General features: G+C 41.1%; 1 protein-coding gene across 1 annotated transcript in view; it reads right to left on the bottom strand.

Annotated features, from left to right (window-relative positions):
* TPH2 (tryptophan hydroxylase 2) overlaps window positions 1-23,979 on the bottom strand; it is an 89,702-nt gene that overhangs the window by 46,581 nt on the left and 19,142 nt on the right. The window contains exons 6-7 of the mRNA XM_069490657.1: window positions 12,451-12,647; window positions 7,318-7,453 (exon numbers count right to left, since the gene is read on the bottom strand). Coding sequence (XP_069346758.1) covers window positions 7,318-7,453; window positions 12,451-12,647 — 333 coding nt within the window. The remainder of the gene's footprint in view (window positions 1-7,317; window positions 7,454-12,450; window positions 12,648-23,979) is intronic.

Raw genomic sequence — 23,979 nt, 5'->3', positions numbered from 1 at the left:
TTCCTTAATGCAAATGTATTTAGTTGTGTTATGGCGATAAACATTGCAACATTAGTCAATGGTGTCCTGAATTATTTCCTAATGGTGAAAGTTTGCTCTTTGATTTGAAAAGTGGTACTACCAGAAAAAAGCAGAAGATATGTGGAACAGGAATGACACAGCAAAAGTTGCAGCCTAGGCAACAGAAATAGAACACCATACCCATATGGCCCAAGCCAGTGGCCAGAGATAAGAACTTGGAGACATCTTTCCCACCTAGTAGACTGGGCTCCCTACTTTCCCATTAAAAAGACCATTGAGGTATTTGCCCAGGAACTTAGAGTGGCCCACACTCTGCTAGTTGCTAGTTCACACTCTTCTCTCTGCTTGACTCTCCGTTTGTGCTTCGCATGACCCAGGGATGAAGGAGGGCTGCCCTCCTGACTCACTGTGCCCTCCCTGCCCAGGATCTGCAAGTAAAACTCTTTGAACTTGTTTTCTCATTTGAACTGCGGTGGTGTATTCAATTTGTGTCTTCCATCTGAGGAATGAGGGGCTGCCCCAGGCCAAGTTTTTCCTGGGACAAGTGGAGGTGGGAGGAATACGAGGTTGGGCTTCCAGTGCCACAGCGACAGTCAAACAGGCATAAACCGGACACAGGTCAGACAAGAGCCATGAGGGCATCTGCCATTACAGTATAAACAGCTTTTCCATGTGAGGGCCTCCCAGTCTCGGATCGGACAACTAGGCATCTACCAGGTAAAGGAAATATCCCACGGAAGGCATACTGTGAACACATCCAGCTCCCTTTCATTTCCCCTCAGAGCAGGCTGCTAGACACTCTGTTACTGGAAGCCCAATTTATCTGGGGGTTCTCAAAACAATATGCCCCCATTAGTATGTGCTGAATGACCAATCATTCCAATGCAGCCCCGGCTTGACTTAATAAGCTCATATAGTACACTGTGCCAAGTACATTTTTGTTACTAGTATGTTAAGCATAACATCTGAAACACAAAATAGAATTTTTTTAATGTTTTCATGAAAACATTTTATAAAAAGAAATTTCTGGTGCAAAATTGCTTTATTACTTTGGCAATAGCTCTTCTGTAAAGACATATACTATACCAGCTTGTCCTCAAAGAATGATCTTGAAGAAGATATGTTTATATTTTAATTTTCTGGTTGCTTAGAAATCTAGACCAGAGTGAGTTTGGCCTAGATTGAAGAGAACACGACTAGATTGTCCTATATATAAGAATAAAATGTGTTAGAAAACAGGATCTTCTTGCCCTATCCTCCTCCATTTTCTAGACCTCAGTCAGTCCATACGGTGTCTGAAGAAAAGCATGAGATTTGGCCCTAAGAGAATATGGTTTCATTAAAATGTATTTCTTATTAAGGAGCTCTGCATTTCTAAGGTATGACTGGCCACTGGGACCACAGATATAACTGCAAACTATGTACACAAGTACATGTGCACATGCAAATTCAATTAGCAAGTATTCACCATCCACCGTGCACAAACACATTGAAGGAGTCTTTAGGAACTATAAAGAATAAAGACCACATTCCCCATAGAAGGAAGGAAGGAAAAGGCAAATAAACTAAAGCAGAGCTATGGGAAGTGGGATAAACACATCTGAAAATCCAAAGCACTCTGAGAACTAGAAGCCTCATATCAGAGACCAGACCCAGCCAAGGCAGGCCAGGGAATGAGTGAAAGACCCCTCCCTCCAACTGCTTTCTCTTCCCTTGATGCTCAGAAATTCCCTGAACTAAATCAATCTCCCAATGCCATCCCAACCCTTGCAAAAAGCCTCTAGAGATAAATCCAGAGACATCCCTACCTCTCTGACCTACTCCTCTTCCTGGGAAAGGAACACCCACCCACTTCAGACATTACGGACACACCTACCAGTATGACAGCACCTTAGGGACCTGCACCAATGCTTGGCAGAAGTTGCCAACCTCACAGATTTTCCTCTTAATGTAACATTTAAAATAGTTCAAATGTAATTTTAAACATGACACAGAGTAACATTATTTTTTAAGATGGGGCAATGACCTTTCCTGCCTTTTAGGCGCAACAGTATTTAGTGTTAGTTGCTCAAAGGGGGAAGGAAACAAATGTACTTTTTTATTAATAACACTGTGTGAAGTGCAGTTGAGTTTTTCTCTTTCTCTTACCCTCCCTGCCTTTCTTTCTCTCATTTTAATAAGGTAGAGAGGTAGAGACAACCTTTACATTTCTTTAGCTCTTCTTCACTTTCACAGTGACTAATCATTTTTTTTTTTTTTATATTCTAAGGATGTCTTTATCCCAAAAACCAAATAGGTGAGCATAATAGGTTGTTCCTTAGTAGGTGTGATTTGAAGAGGCAGCTATTCTGGTCTGAATGACCTATCTTCATAGCTCCCATCAGTGTAGAAAATTTCACCATTAAAGGTTCCCAATTTTGCCTGAAGATACTGAATACGTAAAAATGTCTTCTTCATGAAAGGATGTCTAATGTCAGTCCCTGAAATCAGAGTAAAGCTGTCGGGATGAGTGGAGAACATTCACCAATATAGACGGGGCTGTAGCCCTTCAGAAAGAGGTCCTACTGCCACCCAGTGTGCACGGAGGACTTCCTATAGACCTTAAGCATCAACTTCTGTGTATCCTCACCCTACAAATCTCAGAGTCCCAGATACCTCAAACCTGGCACCTCCTGGTGGCAGTGCCATTCACAGGTTTGGGTCACTCTGGAGTCAATTTTCACTTTTTATGCCAGGTTTGGGGATCCACTACAAGTTCAGTCTGGATCTTCTCGTTCCTGTAGTGACTTTGCCAACTGGCCTTAAGTACGTTACAGTCTTATGAAGAAGATTGACAGGAACAAATAATGGCCAGGCAGTGCTGGAAGGGCTAAAGTCGAAGTAAGGCAAAGTGCTACAGGAACATTTGACTCTGTCTAGAAAAGTCTTCACTGAGAAGGTTGCAACTGAACTGAATCCTAAAGAATTAAAAGGGTTTCACCAGAGTCATTCCAGGCAGAATGAGCCACCCACGCAGAGGGATGGAGGCATGAACCTGCAGGCTCTTGGGGACGGTGAAAAGTCCAGTGTAGCTGGAGCAGAGGATTTTGGAGGAGGCAGAAAAAGAGGCAAAAGATGTGGTTTGATGAAATCAGACTATTTTTTTCTATATGTAACAGGAAACCAACAAAAGTTAAACAGGAAATGCTATTTTCAGATTTGTGTTTTAGAAAAGCACAAAGTCTACAGATTGCTTCCAAGTGGAAGGAGCACAATAATTGGCGGACACAGCAGCAGTGTTAACATGACCTGTCAGATTCTTATTCTGGAACACTGATTCTCAACCAGAGGAGATGCTGTCCCCCTCAGCACAGCTTTGGTTGTCACAACTGGTGAGGGTAAAAGTGTGCTCTTGACATCTAGTGGGTGGAGGTCAGGGGTGCTGCTAAACACCCTACGATGCACAGGACATCCCCTACGACAGAGAATTATCTGGCCCAAAATGTCAGTAGTGCCAAGGTTAAGTAATCCTGTTCTAAAAGGAGATGAGGTAGTCACAGGTCATAGCATGACAGAAGCCACATGGACTTCCCAGAGAGACAAAAAGGAGATCAAAGAGATTATAGGAATTCTCGAATTTTAGTTCTGCCACTGTACCTGTGCCAGGTGATGTCCACATGCCCATCTAACTTGGAACTCTGTGTCTTTCCCTCAAAGTCCAATGAGTGAAAGGAATGATATCATTGAAATAACCTTGAACTGACTGACCCAATTGATTTGTTTAAAGGAAATCCTTCTCAAACTTCGATACCTGATTAATGATACCTTTTGATCACAGCAGATCAAAGCACACAGCCAGGTAACACTAAAGTGCAGAATCACTGCTTCAGGCACTGCTCAAAGAGACAGAGCAAAAACACATGGAAACACATAAACACATGGAAAAGCAACTCCTCCCACCAGGAAAACCAGGCGTCACTGATTGCCAGGACTTTCTCTACAGTCCTCCAGGCCAGAAAACTTTCCCCAAGGAACCAAAAGAATCTGCCACCACTTTTTAAATTCAAGTCCCATTCTCTGGCCAAGTGTGGAGAACCCAGAGTCTTTAAAATTGTAAAATGTAAAAACAAGCCGAAGACATGTTTAAATGTGCGCTGAAAGCTGTGATAACAAAATATATTCCACCCAGAACAAAAAGGAAAGTAAAAGTCTTTTTTCAGATAATGTCTTTTTTGTTGCTTTCACTCTCATTTCTACCTGGATCTTCAGGGCTCACCTTTGTCTCATTAGTGCTGCCTCCACTACAACAGTTCAGCAATCAAAGGCAGTTATTTCGAAGCAGAGTACAAGCACCAAACACAGTAGCCAAGTTCAACTTCACAAATTGGAGAATCTGCCCTCTTGTAGCTTTTCAATTGAGGGAATGGGATTTCCTTACAAAGACAATGTCTGTGAAAGCGCTTGGGCAGGAAACAGCCCTCCCAGTAAAGTGCCCGGTAGATTCAAGCTATGTGGCTGAGAAGGGACTTAGGACTCTGCAATACACAAGGATTAAAGGGGTCTTTACAGAGAATTTTGTCTGCATAGCGTATTTCTGGAAGGATGCAATGGAAAGTAGTAGCAGTGGTGACCTCTGAAAAGAACGAACCGTGTGTCAAGGGGACAGAGATGGAAAGGAACTCACTGTTCACAGTACACCCTGTAGTACTCTTTGAATTCTGAACTGCTAAATTAAGTTTAGCCTAAAGCTGCCTTTTTATATATTTTAAGTTCAGCCTAAAGGTTTCTCTGTACATAGTGAACTGTACCCTAACTGGATGTGTAAACAGACGGTAACCTGCTCTTGTACCAACCACCAAGTTTCAGCCAAAGGCAGCCAACTGTTCAGACTGTGTTCAAACAAGGCCAAGGCCAAGCTGCAACCAATCCAGCTGTTTCCGTACCTTATTTCACTTCCATTTTCTGTGCATCACTTTCCTTTTTCTACCCATAAATCCTCTCTGACCACACAGCGGAGCCAGAGTCTCTCTGAACCTATTCTGATTGGGGGTTGGGGGTGGGTAGCTGCCTGATTTGGGAATTGTTCTTTGCTCGATTAAATGCTATTTAATTTGTCTGAAGTTTTTCTTTCTTTTTTCTTTTTTTATACCTACATAAACAAATGTTTATGTAAGTATAAAAACAAATGTTTATGTTTTTATACTTACATGTGAACAAATAAAGTTTTTCTTTTAACAGAACCATGTGCATATAGTACCTATTTATAAATAATAATTTTTAAAACAAATTAATGATAGAAAAAAATAAACGGATTATAAAAACAACCCTAAGTTAGTGAATCCCAAGTTTCCATCCTCTGACTTAGTCTCCACTTATGTGTGTAGTCATAGGAGTCCTGGAAGAAAGACAACCACTCAAATCTATTGTGAGAGCTTTAAACTCACTTCTGAACTCCCAGCCCTTATTTGCAGCTACCAGGGGCTTCTCCCTCTGGAGGTCCCACCCATGGACACCTCAACGACAGCATACCCCAAACCCAAATCCTTCTCTTCCCTCCCTCTTTCTTTTCCTCATCCCTTCCCTCCTCCCTCCAAGCCTGATCCTCCTCCAATATTCTCAATCATTATTGAAAATGATTTTCCATTTAGTTTCCCAATATAAAAACTTTAGCATTACCCTAGGGCCCTCCCCTCTTCTCACCCGTGTTATAGTCACCAAATGTTAATTCCATTTTCATGCTGTTAAGAGAGCATCAAATAGGTGCCCTCGTACTAGTCCACTGAACTCTAGCTCCACACTTTGTTAATGATATTCCTTCACTAGAATGTGAGCTCCCCAGCTGGTTTTCCATCTTGTTCCTTCTTCACACTTCCCCAGCCCATACTCCAGTCATCTTTCTCAAATATGACTAAATATACCCGATTATACTTAAGGGACCTTGGATAGCTCCCTGTTGCCTACAAAATTAAGCCCTAATGTCCTAGTTTGACAAATGTCCATTTATAATGTGGCCTTGAAGGTACATTTCATCCCTAATATATAAACTGTGCCTTGGCCACTCGGGTCTAACAAGCCTTGCTCATTTACGCCGCTTGCATGCCTCCACACCTTTGCACTTGCTGTTTCCTTGATTTGGAAAGACTTCCCTTCTCTCCCCACCTGGTCTTGTTCAAAAGTGAAATTTCTCTTCACCCTTCTAGACCCTGCTCAGTTTGTACCTCTTCTGAAAAGCCCTTCAGGACTTCTCCCTCCCCTGTGCTCCTCCAACACTTTGTACACATCCCAATTATAACCATAACTATACTCTTTTCTAATTATTTATGTTTCCATCTCCCCTGCCAAAATGTGAGCTGCTTTACAAAAAAAAAAAAAAAAAAAACAGCTACTATATTTTATTCATCTTTGAATCCACTGCGCCTCCCTGCTAGCATTGCACATAAATGTTTGCTGGATGAATTGGCTGAAAGTACTTTGGTAAAAATGTAACACATTATCCCAAAATTTTATTGACCTCTGTGGCTAAAATCTCATTTCTCTGCCCTCTCTCCCTCTCTGCATACCTATTGGCACGCTATCATGGGTCTCAGGAGGGCCAGTTATTCAAAGGGAACTAACAAAGTGCCTGCTATTTGTAAACAGGGCCATTTGTAAACTCTCTGGGCCAGATTTAGAGATTGCCTTTCTAACTCTGACAATGCTCCTTTGAGCACTCACTCCACTCTAAGAAGCATTTCTTTTCCAAATGTCTTGAGTCCTATAAGTAACTTTTGTTTACCCTAAAAACATTTTCAGGGAAGCTGAAAAGAGCTAAAAAAAAAACAATTTAGTGACCCTGTAGGGACCCACCTGGCCAGCGAACCTTATGCGGGCCTAGGAGGGGTACTCAGGCTTCAGAGACTCGGCTCTCCTCCCTGCCCACTTCCACTGACATCAGCTACTCAACTGCTTGAACCTCAGAGGGTTCTCTGCTCTGAGGCCCATGTGTCCTGACAGTGTGTCAACGTTTATTATACCCTCTATACCTTCCCTTCCTCATCAGAAATGGAGATCCGGCCACACAGAAGGTTCAGTGTTGGGATAAAGTTAGAGAAGTGAGCCAGAGCTAGAATATCAGTAGCCTTAAGTGCCCAGCTGAGGAGTGTGATCCTTCAACAAGCCTTTTCTTTTTTAGGTGAGTGCTGTGACTCTCACTGCTCTAAAGATGAAATTACTTTGGAGGTAAAAGAGGGCCTGAGTCACTTTCAAGTACGGTGAGTACTGGCCACTCTATAGCATAGTGGTGTCTATCCAGCCTGGGCTTTGAACGTGGGTACTTACGGTTCTGGGGTGTAGAGGGGGTCTGAGCCATGCCGGATGTACTGGGTACAGTGGAACACTCTGTAGGCCAGTCCTGCCAGAAAGTCTCGTGGGCTCAGGTACCCAGCCACTGGTCTCACCGTGAAACCTGACCGTTCTAAAGAGGCAACAGGAAGAGCCAAATAAACATTAACCCAGTAGGACTTCAGGGCCCAAGCAGACATCCATTCCTACCATTTATAAGGATGTTCCAGAAATAAAGTAATCACGGTCCTAAAACTCTTGATAACTGAATGACATATATTGCTAACAGCTGTCATGTTTAGGGCTTCTGATTACTGTAACACACTCCTGAATGATAGTTTCCAAGGGAATAAGACATTCATTAAAATGAAAAGAAAGGTGAAAAAATTATTTAGGGATTTAAATTTGGAAGCTAAATTAGGATAAAATATTTCCAATACACAGAAGATTATAATCTGAAGTGGTGTTTACCAAGCATTACCCAGTCGGTCTCTTTCTAAGAGACACACCTCGGGATGCATTCTGCATGTGTTCAGCTAAGGCACCCCCTCACGAGCACCTCGGAATCGGTTCACACTGCAGCTTTCTATTGTCAATACCACCTAACTCGTTTATTCTATATTGCTGTTTTCTGTGACAGCATATTAATTACTGTGATTTGAAGAGGTACACTAAAACTCTCCATGTCCCATTAATTTATGGTAAGAGGAAACAAAATAAGAATACAATCAAATCTATGAAATCATCCTATGACACCAACTTAGTTTGGATGTGGGCCATCAGTGTTCTCAGTCTAAGGGCTACCTAACGCTTCCTTCTCATGCAAGCCCAGAAAACTTACAACAGAAGGGCTATTCTTTTCCAAATATACATTTTACAAAAATGTCATTTACAGTCACGCTTTGGTTAACAAAGGGGATCCATTCTGGGAAGTGCGTTACTAGGCGATTTCACCATTATGCAAATATCATAGAGTTCACTAACGCAAACCTAGATGGTGTAGCCTGCTGTACACCTAGGCTATATCGTACAGCCTACTGCTCCTAAGCTACAAAGCTGTGCAGCATGTTACTGTACTCAATACAGTTGTAGTACAATGATAAGGATTTGTGTATCCAAACATTTCTAAACATAGACAAGGTGCAGTATGATAATCATTGGGACTATGATCTTATACACAACACACGACTCTATCTTAAAATGGCTGCTTTATGGTCTCTGTCCTTTTCTCACAAGTAAGCTAAACATTTGTACCCCCGTAATATTCTGAAATTAAAAAAGAGCAGTTGCATTTTTTTAAATAAAAATTGTTTATATTTAAGATGTACAATGTGATGTTTTGATATACACATACAGTAAATCCTTAATATCATTGATAGGTTTTTGGAAACTCAACTTTTAGTGAAATGACATAAAGCAGATCCTCAAATGATGTGGTTTCCTTCAACGTTTTGTTAAAATATTGCCAAGAAAAAAAAATTGGTTTTGTTATACATTGTTTCTCTTAAAGTCACAGTTTGCAAGCACCTATTGACGTTAAATGAGGATTTGTTATACATAATGAAACCATTACTACAGTCAAACTAACATATCCATCTCCTCACATAGTTACCTTTGTATGTGGGTGTTTGTGTGCATGCTAACAGCACATGAAATCAACTCTTTTAGCAAATTTCCATTATACAATATAGTATGATTAACTATAGTCATCCCAGTGTACATTAGATCTCTAAACTTAGTCATCCTACCTAACTGCAACTTTGTACCCTTTGACCAATATCTCCCACCTCCCTGCCCCTCGTAAGCACTGTTCTGCTCTCTGCTTCTGTGTATTTGACTTTCCCAGGTTCCACATATAAGTGAGATAAGGCAGTATTTTTCTGTGTCTGGCTTATTTCACTTAGCATAATGTCCAGGTGGGCTGTTCTTATCCCTGATATCAGCATTGAAAAGGCTCCCATTCTGAAAACTTCCACTCATTAGAAGAGTACCTCCAAATGGTTGGAAATGATCTTAAAAGGCAAGAACCAACTAAGCTTATAGAACAAGTCCATTCTGGGATTCCTCATACTTACATGGAAATAACCCTGTTCTCAGGCCTCCTCAGCCCGTAATTCTAACAGCATTATGTTCATTCCAACAGCCTTCACTTTGGATTGTGCCCCAGTGAATATCAAAAAGATAAGTGTATTTTCTTCTTTTTCTATATTACGTCAATTAAGCCAGTATATCCCACATGTGGGACACGAGTAGCAATACACAGTACACAGAGGAACATTTTTTTATTTTAATAGTTTTATATTTTATTTTTATATAAATTTTAAAACATATGAAACTATGATATCAAGAAATTTGAATTTGTAGATACCATTGCTTTAAAAGTTTCTTTTTTAAATAAAGTAGGTATTTTCAAGTGTGAATTGAAAAAATTAAAAACATATACACTTACATTGTACTTGCTATGTGCCAATGAATGATACAAACTGAGCTCCCTATCTAGTTCACCAAGGGTGGAAGGAAACAATGGTAATAATAATAATAATAACTCAGACTCTGCTATTCTTAATGTAAGGCAGGCACATTAGGGCTTTAAAACATATGAATTAGTTTTCTATCCCAACTACCTTGTGAAGTAGATAAAAATATTATCTCCATTTACAGAGGAGGAAACGGAGAGACAGAGAGGTTAAGATGATTCTTTTAAGGACACACAGCTAGGAAGTGGCAGAGTGCGGACTCAATCCCTGACATTCTACCTCCAGAATCCATGCTCCGAACTACTATCCCCTACTGCCTCTCATAAAAATGTTAATTTAGGGGACAGATATGGCAAAAACTAAGAGGTGACTTTCTAATTACTGAGGTTTGAGAAACAATACAGTAAAAAGTCATCTCCATGTATGGAGCCCCTGGTATTAATAAATATATCATATGCACATAACTCTGTGGGAAACACAGAGGAACACGACAGGGGAGAATATAGACAACATAAGGCATGATGTAATTGGGTGCTAATTAAGTGATACTGATCAGTGGTTCTCAATCTCTTTTCCTCAGAAACAAATACAGTGGATATGTTCACACTTGGATCCTTCTCCATGGGCACACTCACAGCGCTGGTCACGCCAGCTGCATGGCTGTGCCTACCTGTCTCCCGCTACACACATAATATAAAATGAAATCAGAGGGAGATGCATGGAAGAGGCAGGACTTGCTGAGTCTTGAAGAATAGGTAGAATTTGAGTAGGTGGAGAAAAGACGACTTTTCTAGTAAGAGACAGGGCTTAGCAAAGCTGTGGAAAACCCATGGTGGAGCAGAGGGACTGGCAGGGCAGTCACAGCCGATGACAAACTTGGAAAGCTGGGTCAGGCCCCTCGCTTGAGGCTGAGCCATTCAGGCTTAATCGTATAAAACAGAAGGCAGCAAACTGTGGCCTGCAGGCCAAATCCAGCTCACTGCCTGTTTTTGTAAACCTCGTGAGCAAAAAATAGCTTTTACATTTTTTAATGGATGAATTTAAATGTCTATGTAAGTACCTACATCATAGCCTTGGTTTTACCTCTTAGCCCACAAAGCCCAAAATATTTACTATCTGGCCCTTTAGAGAAAAGAAATTTGCCAATCCCTGTGAAAACAACAGGGAGCTACTAACAGTTCTGAGCAGAGATGTCAGGAAGAAAGTAATGTTCTAGGTAATGTTTTAGAAAGTTGTGTTTACGTGGAAGCCATGGGTGGGAGAGTAAAGGGAAGAAAATACAGGCTTCGAGACTGTAAAATGATGGGAACCTCAATCTGGGTGGTGGCAGAGGGATGGAAAGAAAAGGACAGATTGAGATGCCCACATCCTAATTCCCTGAATCTGTGAATATGTGGCTTCACATGACAAAACAGATTTTGCAGATGTTATTAGGTTAAGGATCTTGAGATGGGGAGATATCCTAGATCACCAGGGTGAGGCTGGTCCTTATCAGAGGGAGGCGGGAGCATCAGAGTCAGAGAAGGACACGTGACAACAGAAGGAAGAGGCTGGGGTGATGCAAGGAAGCAGCCACGAGCCAAAGAAATGCAGGTGGACCCTAGAAGCTGCAAAAGGAAGGGCACAGAAGCCTCCAGAAGGAATGCACCCCTGCCAATTCCTTCGTCTTAGACTTCTAATCTCTAGAATGGCAATATAATTCATGTTATTTTAAGTCACAAAGTTTGTGGTAATCTGTTATAGCCAAACAGGACACTAAGTCAAAGACTAATTATGGGAGGGAGCGGAGAAGATGGGTGAGAGTTCAGAAGAATCCTTTGAGGCAAGGCTGATGAGTCTGGAGAACAAAGCACCACTGATGGAAAAAAAGGCAGGCAGGCAGGGAAGGGAATTACAGGCAAGGAAGCAGGCTGTTGCTTTTCAAGCTGTTGTACTAGAAAGGGAAGAAGAGAGAGAAAACAGCAGAAAACCCAGAGACTTAACCACAATGAAGAACAGAAGAGAAAGTGGGACCACCACGAAACTTGGCCTCACAAGAACCCTAAGTTTTCCTAGCTATAGTCCCGGAAGAGTGACCACACAGAGAATGCGAAATGAGGCTGCTCTGCGATCCATTGTGTTCACTACCGTAACAGCAGCAATGAGTACAGTCCTGACACACACAAATTATACTTTAAAATATTGATTGATTGGTTGATTGACTGACTAACTGACTGAGTTACCCCAGAGGAAAGTCACTAATGTTCAACATTATTCATAACAGTTCTTCATCCAGTACATAATTTTTAACAAAGCAAATAAAAAGATACCTTTGAAGTCATCCTATACCCATGGAGCCCAGCAGAGTAGTTCCAGGATCAGAAAAAGCCCAAAGCTGAACATGCAAATATCCCTTGGGGCTTACCATTTTAACAGCCAAACACAGAGAGGCCTCAGCAAGCCCCTGAACTGTGTAGACAGCTGAGTCCATCTCCCTGACCAGAGTCCCTGCTCTGCTTCCTGCAGGTGGCCTCAGGTAATTGTTGGTTCAATGTCTCCTTTTCAAAATCACTATTTTTTCTTTTTAGAGAAAGAGTCATTGCTCTGATGTGTGACCTTGGAAAGCAATTGAGGATATTGGCTATGGAAAGAGACAGCCCGTGGGAAGCCTTACCTTTCAGAAACACAGAGACATCTTCGAGTTGAGGCACATTGTCCTCCCTGTAGCCACAGTATTTAGTTAGCAGGGGGAAGTTTTTCAAATACTCTCGGCAAGCGTGAGTGGGGTAGAGTTTGGAGAGCTCCCGGAACACAACACCCCAGGTTTTAGTTTCTTCTTCCGTGTACTCCACCCTGGGAATGGGCTGACCACTAAGCAGGAGAGAAGAAACGTAAATGAATCCAGTTTGGGATCACTGAGTTAAGTATATGCGCATCTTATATCTATAGCAAGTCAGATTCACACAGTGCAACACCTGAGTGTCTGAAAGGATCCCATTAAGTAGTGCTTTTTAAAGTAAATGCTAATCTTCCAATTTTGTGTGTATTTGGACTTACATATAAATTATTTTTCAATTAAGTTACATCTTCACACATCCTTAGAGAAATGTGATAAGATTTATATTCTTAAACTGAGGTCAGCAGCAAATAAGAGTTCTGGTTATGAGTTCTGGTTTGGAAGGAACTGGTTTAGGTACAAAACTGTGCTCTGAGAGCCTACTCTGCAATCACCTGACAATGGTAATAAATAAATGTTATCTCTTGAAAATAAAATTGCCTTGTGAGTTCTCTTTGTCCCTTGCCCAGACTTACCCCAATCTCCAAGTGTAATTTTGAGATTATTTCTTCAGTGCCCAAATGTCTGGGAAATAATAAAATACTATGCTGAATTTAAAAGTGAGAGTTTTGTGAGCCACAAAATAAGGAGCATTTATCGCAGGTTGCACTGAAAGGTACACACATTAAGACTCTCAGTTTAGAACCGAGGTCAGCAAACTTTTTTTGTAAAGGACCAAAAAGTAAATATTTTAGGCTTGTGGGTCATATGGTCTCTGTCACAACTGTTCAAGTCTGCCACTGTATCTCAAAAGTGGCCATGGGCAATATGTAAACAAATGAACATAACTATGTTCTAATAAAACTTTATTTGGTCCACAAGCAGTGGTGTGCTGATGATTGGTTTGGAGTATTGAGAGGTCGTCCTGGACTGGAGTGGTCAGAGAGAGCTTCCTGGAGGAGGCACAACTTGAGCTGAGACTTGTTGGCTAGGTAGGACCTGCAGGTTCCCTGACAAAAAGAAAGGTGAGGAGGAAATGCTGTTCTAACAGCAGCCAGCAGCCGCAAGCAAAGAACATAGCTCCTGCTACAAGCTGGGACTGGTAGAAGGAGGGGAATATGGACATGTGCTTTTGCAAACTAGTGCCTGAGGGACCAGAATCTGAATTTTGCCTCTGATGAAGATACGTATTCTGAAAGTGAATTAGAGTTTGAGAAAACCTCTCACAGCATGCTCAACAGCCGCCTGCAGCATGCCCTCGCTACCCACCCTGGCCACTCATCAGAAACTCTGCCCTGCAGTCGGCAACTGCACAACACATGGAAGTCCAAACGTACACACATAAAACTAGCAATTGTATCTCTGCAACCCATTAATCCAGCCTATAGCAGGCTGTCCCCACAGGAGCCCACGCACAGAGAGCAACTGTCACTCAGGGTTGATGCAGCTACAAGTCACCTTCCAGGAGCTAGGACCATTCAGGAGCACCCCCTGAGGTAGTGAAAAAGAGAAAGGGGACAATAACAAGACTAGGCTATCAGACAGGAGAGCTGTACTCAACTCCACCAACCCTCGACATATTTCAGTGTTCCCATCAAAATACCTTCTGTTTAAAGTTCAGGTGCAAATGGGGTTGACTGCCCCAAATTATTTTTATTTAAAAAAAAATAAATGAACTGCAGTACATGAAGGATGACAGAATAACACGTACTGAAGAAAGAAGCAGAAATTAACATTTACTTTCTCTAAGTACCAAGACTAGGGCTTATATAAACCAAATTAGAACAAGATTAGCCTTGTTTAAATTTGGTTGCTGATGACAAATAAAAAATTATAACCTGGCAAATATTTGCTGGGAAGATCAAGGCTTCTAAGACGTCATGTCTGTGATCAATTTAGAATAAAAGCTTGAAATGAAAAGATAAAAATAGAAAGTACGTAAGGAAATAAATATATAAATGGTCTGCCTCTGGTTCCAGAAAATTCAACTAAATCAATTTGAGGTCGGTAAGCCAATAAAGCTAATAAGGGCTGTGAACAATTAGAAGGTAGGAAAGCGACGAGGCTGAAATAAAGGAAATATTGAGAAGCCATTCGAGAAGAATCGTTAGTTCAAACTTTTCCCTTTATTAAACATCAGTGGGCAAGCATGCAGCATTTCAAAGAGGAGCTGAGTATACAAGATGCAGAAGGAGACCCAGTGTGAATTAGGGTAGGAAGAAAGAGCTATACAGGTCTGTTACTTAATAATGAATGTCCAGCCTTACAACCTTAGGAATCTGGATGCTCATGTATATTCTCATCTGTTTCTGCTTGTCTGCCCTGCCTGGGTAACTAGCTGGCCTTCTCTTTGAGTTAATGGCTGCTGTAGTGCACCACTGCTACCCTGAAGCGAGGTAAGTCTGCCTCCGGTCCTATCAAGAGATTTCTCACGCCACTCTTGCTCCCAACACTGGGTAACTCTACAAGGTATTAAATATTTAAAAATCAATGACATCATAAAGTAAAGGCTAGTTTTATCCATTTCATTTCTATTGAAAATACCTGAAATGCAAAACAATAAGAAACTTCCCATTTTTCCATGTAGTTAATACAGGTATATAATAATAGCTAATGTTTGAGAACTTACTATGTGCCAGATACTTTTTTAAGGTTAAATGTTTTTATGTGAATTAACCCATTTGGTTCTCACAAAAACTCTATGAGGTAGATACTGTTATTATCTCCATTTCACAGATGAGGAAAGTGAGGCTCAGACAGATTAAGCTACTTGCCTAAAATCATGGAGCTAGTCTTAAAACCTACTCAGTCTGGCTCAAGACTGGCTGTAGTCTTAATTGATTAGTACATACAAATTACATTAAAAATTTCTTCCAGATGCCAACTTATTTTCACATACCAAACTTTTTTTTTTTATTTCAGCTCATTATGGGGGTACAAAAGTTCAGGTTATATATATTGCCCATGGCCCCCCCATCCCCCCAAGTCAGAACTTCAAGCGTGTCCACTCCCTAGACAGTGCACATCGCACTCATCATGTAGGTATGCACCCATCCCCTCCCCCCCATCCCCCCCCCCGTCAGAACTTCAAGCGTGTCCATTCCCCAGACAGTGTGCATCGCACTCATCATGTAGGTATGCACCATACCAAACTTTTAATTAAATAAGGCTTATAGGTATGTGTATTCATATATAGAAAATCTCATATACAATTATAAGTCATCATAATACTAGCATGTATGTGTAGATCACAAAGAGTACTTTCATACTTATTCACCCATTTAATCTTTTCAGTAAGACTATGAGGTTTTGCTGGGTTCCCCAACAAAAAAAACATGCATTTAGGGCACCAGGAATGCAAAGGCATCCATATTTTTTAAGACCTTGAAATTTGACATTTGGGAAGAAAATTATAGTCATGGAAAATACAAGAATGTTTCATTTTTTGAAAATTTCTTATGGGTTAGTGGGGTTTTTTATGAATTGTGTATGAGAAGGGAGACAGAGAGATGTCCTGGTGTTTTTAGGGCCTGCAGTAGATACTTGTATGTCATTATGCATCTATCTGTGGGTACATGTTATAATATGTATATAATAGGAGTTGCATTTCAGCATTCTACAACTCTACTCTGGTCCAAAACTAAAGTCACTTAAGGATTCCACATTCTAGAGAAAGTCCTCAGAAGTTGGAGCCAGCCCTCTCTTTACAGGGCTTGTTAAGGGCCAGCAGAAATGGCCTGACACCCAATAAACTCCTCCTGTACCACCCTTCCCACCCCACCCCAAGGCCTGACCCCACCAGCTTAACAGGGAATAAGAGACTCTCAGCATTGTTCAAGGATAGTGTTCGAAAGAAAGGGCAGGTTCTTTCCTCTTCCCTAAGTCAGGAGGGCAGGCTGCTCCCCAGGAGTTACTTCTAAGGACTGCAAACATCTGTGAGAAGTAGGGTCAGGCATCTACTGTCTCACCTGCACCTTTGCTGGAAAGCAGGACCACAGACCCTCCCTTATGCTGCCCTGGTACTGTCTGAAAGCCTAGGAGGATAATGTACCATGGGCAAGAAAAGGGGTCCCTTGACATATGTCCTCTGCGATTTGAGGTTCACATGAACATGGAGTCTAATGCCCAGTAAAATCTAGACATCTCTGTGGTGTTTCTGGACCCAATGTGGTGTTCCTGAGAGGAAGATGGGGAAGCCCCAGCCCACCCATTTCTGCTCAGTTCTCAGGAGCCAGAACACCCCAGTGGCCTCCATCACCCCTCATGAAGAAGCTCTAAGGGCTGCCCAAGCCATGGTGTGTCCAACCCAGAGGAGGGGTTGGTAGTGTGACCAACACAGGGCCAAGGGGAGGCAGGGCACATTTAGGCAGGGGTGGAGGTGGAGGGAATGGTCCGTCCCGAGAAAACTATACATAACACTATGCAGAGACCACCATTGGAACAGAGAACAGCCTGTCAGAAAGAATCTACCTAAACTAGGGTGAGTATGGCCTGAGACCTGTGCATCTCTGATATTTCATCAATCATGTAAAAATACCTTGGCCTCCTTCCTCCCTCCTCTCAGCCCCCAACTCCAGAGGAAGTAGGTCTTAGAAGAGGGAAGGAAAGGTTTCAGAACCAGAGCATCTCGCATCCGAAACACACATCCACACACATTCACTCCAAATAACTGTGGGGGGTGGGGTTGGGGAGGATACATTTTGAATCAAACTTGAGATTAATCTTTTTTAAATGAACAAGACCACATCTTACATACCCATTTGAGACTATACTAATAATTGAAAATGACAGGAAATTAGATGTTGCTAAGGAATTTGCTTCCCAGTAGGAAAGTGAGATTCAACACAAAACAGTTGAAAGCAATGAGTGGAAAAAAATAAAACCAGTTTATGTTGGTATAAACTCCAACAAGATGATACACCTCAAAGGACTAATCACATGTAAATATTATAATTGGATATCTAGGGAGTCTCTTCCATTTATATGGAATTAATTGGGACTATGGAATTCTCAACCACCACCAAAATTATTATTCACAGATTCTTAATTCACTGATGAAAAACAAATGCGACTTTCAGTAGTTTCCATTCACTGCAGATTCTGCCTTCTGGTCAGGGAATGGCAAACTAAGGCTTTATAAACAACATAGGGAACAAGTATGCAGTGGGGACAGTACTAGACACAGGCTAAAGTGGTCACCATGGGGATTTAGGCTTGACAATAGGAAAAACTCCCCTGGTGGACTATGTTACTCAGAGATGACTAGGAACTTTCTTTGGAAATATTGAAAGCTGTGGGAGGCATCTGTCTGCCTATATGGTTAAATCTTACTCTTCCTAGAGACAGGGGATAATTCTGAAAAACCTTCCTTGCCCCTGCAGAGAGGAGAGAGTAGAAAGTGCATAGACAAACTTAATTGGGGGCAGGTACAGACACAGTTATTCTGTGCAAATTCTGAGCTTGTTAGAGCAAAGTTATTTAACAAATACACTTTTGGTTCAGAATCCAGGGACATACACCCCACTGAGACCAAAATTGTGGGAGTTCTTTCTATAGCCAGATGAATAAGCAACAATGCTTTCATTTTATTTAACTATATGTTTGATCTTCTCCTCCAGCGGGTCCAACAACAAGCTATTTTCCTTATACAATTTTTTTTTTAATTTGCGGAAGTGGAAACTACTTGATTGTGGTGATACGTCCTGGCTGCCTCCTGGAGTCCTTGCTGCTAGAATTCCTAGCATGAGATGTGGTTTCTCAGCTGGTGTTATCTTTAGAGGAACTCCAGTGTGGGGAAGCAATTCACTTATTCAGTGGAGGAAGAGGTGACAGGCTGAAATTGATAGTATTTACATCAAGATGGCAAGACGGGCTGAAACACAAACCCGATTGTGTTCTTTGAAAACAGCTGGATTTTCTGTTTGCAAGGACCAAACACAGCAAAAGATAACAGAGAATTGGGTAAGTAGATGGGGAAATCTGATAGAAACAGTTAGAAATGAACTCATTTTCTATTTTATTTCATTACATGTTCCTTAGGGCAAGAGATGCCTCACTTATTCAACAGCTGTTTATCTGCCTGGAATAGACTGTCCCTCTCATCTTTGCCTCATCTTTTCTCTCCTTCCCCACCTTTGGCATTTCTCTCTTGATTGACACTTCCATTGGGGGGTTCCAGAAGGGAAATGAGAAGAGATGAAATGCAAAATCCTCAACTTTGCAACTCATTAGCAATTAGCAGCTCCTCTAAGGATTTAGACAGGGCCTTTGGAGAAAGATTAGGGGAACATCAAGGCTAGCGGTCTCTATCTTTGTTCCCTCTTGACTTATGAGATGCATTTGTTACAATCCTCAATAAGCACACCCGGAATTCTGCATAATTTCCAGGGAGCTATCTGTAATTTTTCCTTTCCTTCCTATCCAAGAATGTACATAAGAAAACAGAAGATTGAGATTGATGTTTTTCTAACATCACTGTAAGAGTAATTTTGATTTTTGATCTAATATAATTTTTTAAAAAGAAAAACATTCATCATTCATAAAATCTATTATTAATTGTTATTAAGCACTTGTTATACCTCTCACATCTTACACTGGTGACTCACCCATGTGAAAGAAATTTCAATCAGTGATTGATGACTCTCACTTAGACCCAGTGACCATATTGTTACCCAGCACTATGCTGATTGGTACCACCTTTGGGAAATAGTGTCACCTGCATCCAGGTGTCTCCAAAGGGCAGCCATATAGTCAACAAGTGTTCAAATAGATGACTGCTTATGCCTCTGAGACTGGAAAAATGTTGCCATAAGAAAAAAATATCTCAAGTGGAGTTGATGAATTCCATTAAGGTTTAACCAGAAAGCAAATGTCATTTTTTTTCTACCAATTTTCAAGAACCTATTTTTAAAAATTCTGAGGCTCCTGCATTTGATAAAATTATATTTTAGGATTCAGACCATAAAAGATACCCAATAACTTTATAATAAAGTATCATCAGTAATATCCAGAGAGAAAAAATAAGAAATAAAATATTCAAAATATTACTCCACTAAATCTGCCCCCCCATTAGAATATACACTTCATGAAGGCAGAGGTTTTTGTTGGCTTTGTTCATTTTTAGATCCCTGACACCCAGAGTAGAATCTGGAAAATATAGGTGTTCAAGAAACAATACTTGCTGAATGAGTATATCAACAAATCAGCCTAAAACAAGACACAACAAAAAATACAGCTGTCCATCAGAAACTCTGGCAGATATGTATTTGTCTTGCCTCATCCTGACTCATATATTTCAATTGCTATGGAAAACACAACCCCAAAGACTTTGAGATTTTAATAAATATGCTGGTATTTTCTAGTTACTCCTGTGTACTATTTACTTTACACGTAAGAGTTTCTTTTTTCTAATTTTCTCAACTCACGTTTCCTGACCTCTGTCTAGATATCATCACTCAGTCACACTTGTAGCCAAAATTCTCCCCAGGAAAGAAAGCAGCATATACAAACCCAAAGGGACATAGTCCAAACTTAACTAAATACAGAGATGTCTCCCTGGCTGGGCATTCTAATGAATGAACTTCCAAAGATATTTTCAAGGCCACAAGGCACAATGAGTTAATAATACTTTTAGCAAAAGGAAAGTCACAAATCAGTACAGCAACTTAACAACCATAGGAGTTACACCAAGATCCAAAACATTCAAGTCATCTAACGTAACGTGGCTTGTTGGGGGCACATTTGGGGAAGAGGCTAGGAGGCCCATGACTGCTAAGCAGCATCAGAGTGTAAATGTAAAAGCACAAATGCATTTTCAGCTAGTCCCCTAGGCCAGCCAGGTAAAGAGCATTTGTGATCACATATTTATTTGCTTTTGCAAATGAGTTTTGCGCACATGAATTTTCGTAAATGAGTCTATGGACCCTAAGGAACTTTCAGATGGTAGCAAACAAAAACGTTAGTTTGTTTTGTTCACATTGTTAATATTGGTGCTGCCTTTACAAGAGACATAATGAAAATAAACTACTGTACCTAGGGAGCCTCGGGGAGAGTGAAGATTTAACTTCTGGAAATTATTTGTTTTTATTTTTCCTCTGCACCACAGGATAGGGCTTGCCACCATTTTCTCACCTCGCAGAAAGCCCTCTTCATATTCTAGAGGAGTGATTTTCATTGGCAAAAACTACCATGGAATTAAATATCAACAGCAACAAAAATGGGTCTAACATCCATCACTACGTGCATGTTCAACATACACAAGGAGGTTGAACTCAATGAACTTGATACAGAAAAGAGCTAAAATTCCCAGTCACCAATGGCAGCCAACAATCAGAGGCCACTAGGATGAAGAGACCCAGAGCTAGGTCCCTAAGAGCTCCAAATGTAATCATATAGTCCTGCACCTTGGTCAGCAGGGACAGAATGTTGTCAACTACTGGGCTCCAACCTTTTTCAGTGGTAGATGAAGGAGCACGGTTACCCTACAGTTCATGGCCCTATGCAAATTAATAATAGCATTTATCTACCCATACATTTAACTATAAAAAAATAATAACCCATTCCATGGATTATGTCACATATAATGTGCTCATCTTATAGAGTGATTAAATGACTGTTTGTATCCCTATTTTATGGTTGAGGAAACTGACGCTTATACACATAATTTGTCCAAGATCAAACAGCTAGTAAGTAGAATATCAGGAACTCAGATCTAGGAAGGCTAAATCAAGACCCCACTCTTGACCAGTACATCTCAGTGCAAGGTACTGAGTACCCAATATGTACCCAGCATTGAGGTTTGGCCTCTGTCTCCTCATTTAAAACAGAAGGAAATAAGACTATGTCACACCATTGTGAGGCTCAAATGAGATGTCATCTGTAAAGCACCTCGGCCAGTGCCTAGTACCTTCTAGGTACTCGATATAGCTGACTCCCTTCCTCCAGATGTACAAAAATGAATAAAATTTCATCACTTCCCTGCAGGGCTGGGAATAGGTCTGGAGATGACAAAACAGCATTGTTCCATACAAATCCATTCACCTCTCAGACAGGACTTGTGGAAGTAATTCGAATCCTTCATGTTCATGAAAATCATTTTAAAGTAAAAATACCCAAACCTCTTTCCCTGTGGAACATTAGAATGTGGTGCAGCCGCCGTCCTTGTCAGTAAGTGATACAGGACCATACTGTGTTAATGTTTTCCACAGCTGTGAGAGCCACACCATAATCAGACAACATCCTACTGAGGCATTCACACACATCTAAAAAAAAACCCACCAAGCCCAAAAAATGAAAAGAAGAAACCTTTTCCAAATCAATTTTCCCTTTTGTCTTTCTTTGCAACTCAAAGGCTCCCTTCCTGTTAGCCATTGAGCTGCACTTCAGGTAGAGAGAAACATTTGGCATGAAAATGATTCTCCCAGAAAGCCTGAAGTCTTTTAAATACTTACAAGAACTGTGCATTTCAAATATACCAAGAATTCTGTAAAGAGCAAAATAACTTCTTAAAAATCCAAGTCGTTGAATTCTGTTGCTCTTGTTTTCAACTTGTGTGTGATACCACCTATGTTAAATGGAAGTTGCTGGAAGGAAGGAAAGAAAAGGAAGGGTGTGGACTCTTGGGCAGAGAAAGATATCTGGATTCTACAAGGGAGGCAGTCTTAAAACCCCTAATGTGACCTTCCTCAGAAACTATTCCAGTCATCAGGGAAATGACCCCAGTACTACAAATATTTGGTTTTGTTCTACTTTTCAATTTACCGCTCCATTTCAGAGAAATTAAAGCATCAACAACTGGTGTTTATGCAGGAGTCACAAAGTACCCAAATAGCCACATATATCTCAGTTTCATTCAAAACCTGGGAAAGCAAATCAATGGAGGATAATGGAATGGGATAAAATTAGCTCAGTCAAGGAGAAAACATATTTGCCTTCTAAAGTGCCTCTTCTGAAAAAGGCAGACAAGGGGAAAAAATTAAAGCGGGTCCCACATCACGGTAGGGCCCACAGGTCATCAAGCGACCATCTGCCAATGAAACTGACAAGCAAAATATCATTAAGGACCAAAACTTGCAGCCCCCACTGAAGTTTTTTCCCTGTTAGGAAAGCATAATCTTCCTTTCCATTCTTTCTCCACCTTCTATTTATTATGTTTCCAATTAAGATTCGTCTATCTAGAAATAGGTAATGGGACACTCACGACCTGTTAGTAATGTGTTCCTTTAAGCGACATTCTGAAACCAAGCAGGATCCATAAATCATGCCTCTTCTCGCATGAAATGAGAAATGCTAAGGTCAACTGAAATTTCTGGAAAGGTGGAGAGGTAGAGTCACCCCAGTTATTTTTCTGCAAGTTGCAATAATTACAGATGCCTCCTAGGAAAAACTCAGCGTCAGTAATCCTCCAGCTCAAACACAAAGCTAAATTATCACAGCTACCTGCGAGTAGGGGAAACCCCAATATGCACAGTACTGAGTGAGCACTGGGAGGTGAGAGGCAGGGTGGCAAAACAGCTCTACTCAAGGTCTGCAAAACTCAAAACTCTACCCAAGGTCTGCAGGCTACCCTTGTCTGTCTGATCATCTGTCTCCTTCCTTTTCTTTGCAGACCTATGGCTGACTCCTGCTGAGTCATCTAGTGAAAGAGGAAACTGAAAAGACCTCCTGAGAAGTGAGATGCTGGCTTGGAAATCCAATATGTCCATTCCAAGGCACATTCCATTTTTTCTGTATCTATTCAAACATCTTAAAATGCATAGCATATTACCAAGTCTCAATCCCAGGGGCTTTATTTTGACATCAGAAAGTATTTGGCAGTGTGAGTAGGGAAAGGAGGGTGGCAAAAAAAAAAAAAGAAAAAGAAAAGAAAAGAGAGAGAGAGAGAGACAGAGCTTTGATGGGGATAGGAGGTTAGAATCAACACCACTCCATGTTAAGAAAGAAAATTCTGTCTCTCTGTGACAGAGCTGAGTAGAATTTTCGCAAGCTCACCCAAATTGAATGTGCCTGCTGAGCTGGTGATTGCACTTTTCAAACATGCTAGTACCCATTTGGGGCTGTTTTGTTTTAGAGTCTCTGTGTAGCTGTGTACTTACACTCAGAGCAAATGAATCACACAGGGTGCCGTTTTATAAATCAAAAAATCAAGAAATAAATAGACTAGCAACTAGTAAAAACCAGAGTGGCAAATTCCTAGCAATTGGTTTTCAAGCCTCAGCCCAGCTGTGTTTATTCCCATTCATTCTGCATCCCACGAGGGTCAGGCTTTGGGTAGGAGGAGAAGAGCACAGGGCCTGGGTGCGAGAGGAAAACCACCACACAGGACTGGCACTTGGCCAGGCTGTGCCAGACCCAGGCACGTGTCCCCAGCAACCTGCGAGAGACAGCATAGCCTTGAAGTCACACGGGGCTTGTTTGAGTATTGACTCC

Source organism: Eulemur rufifrons, chromosome 16 (genome assembly GCF_041146395.1).
Source record: "Eulemur rufifrons isolate Redbay chromosome 16, OSU_ERuf_1, whole genome shotgun sequence".
NCBI lineage: Eukaryota > Metazoa > Chordata > Mammalia > Primates > Lemuridae > Eulemur > Eulemur rufifrons.
The sequence above is the reverse complement of the archived record's forward strand: the minus strand, read 5'-3'. Positions and strand labels throughout refer to the sequence as shown.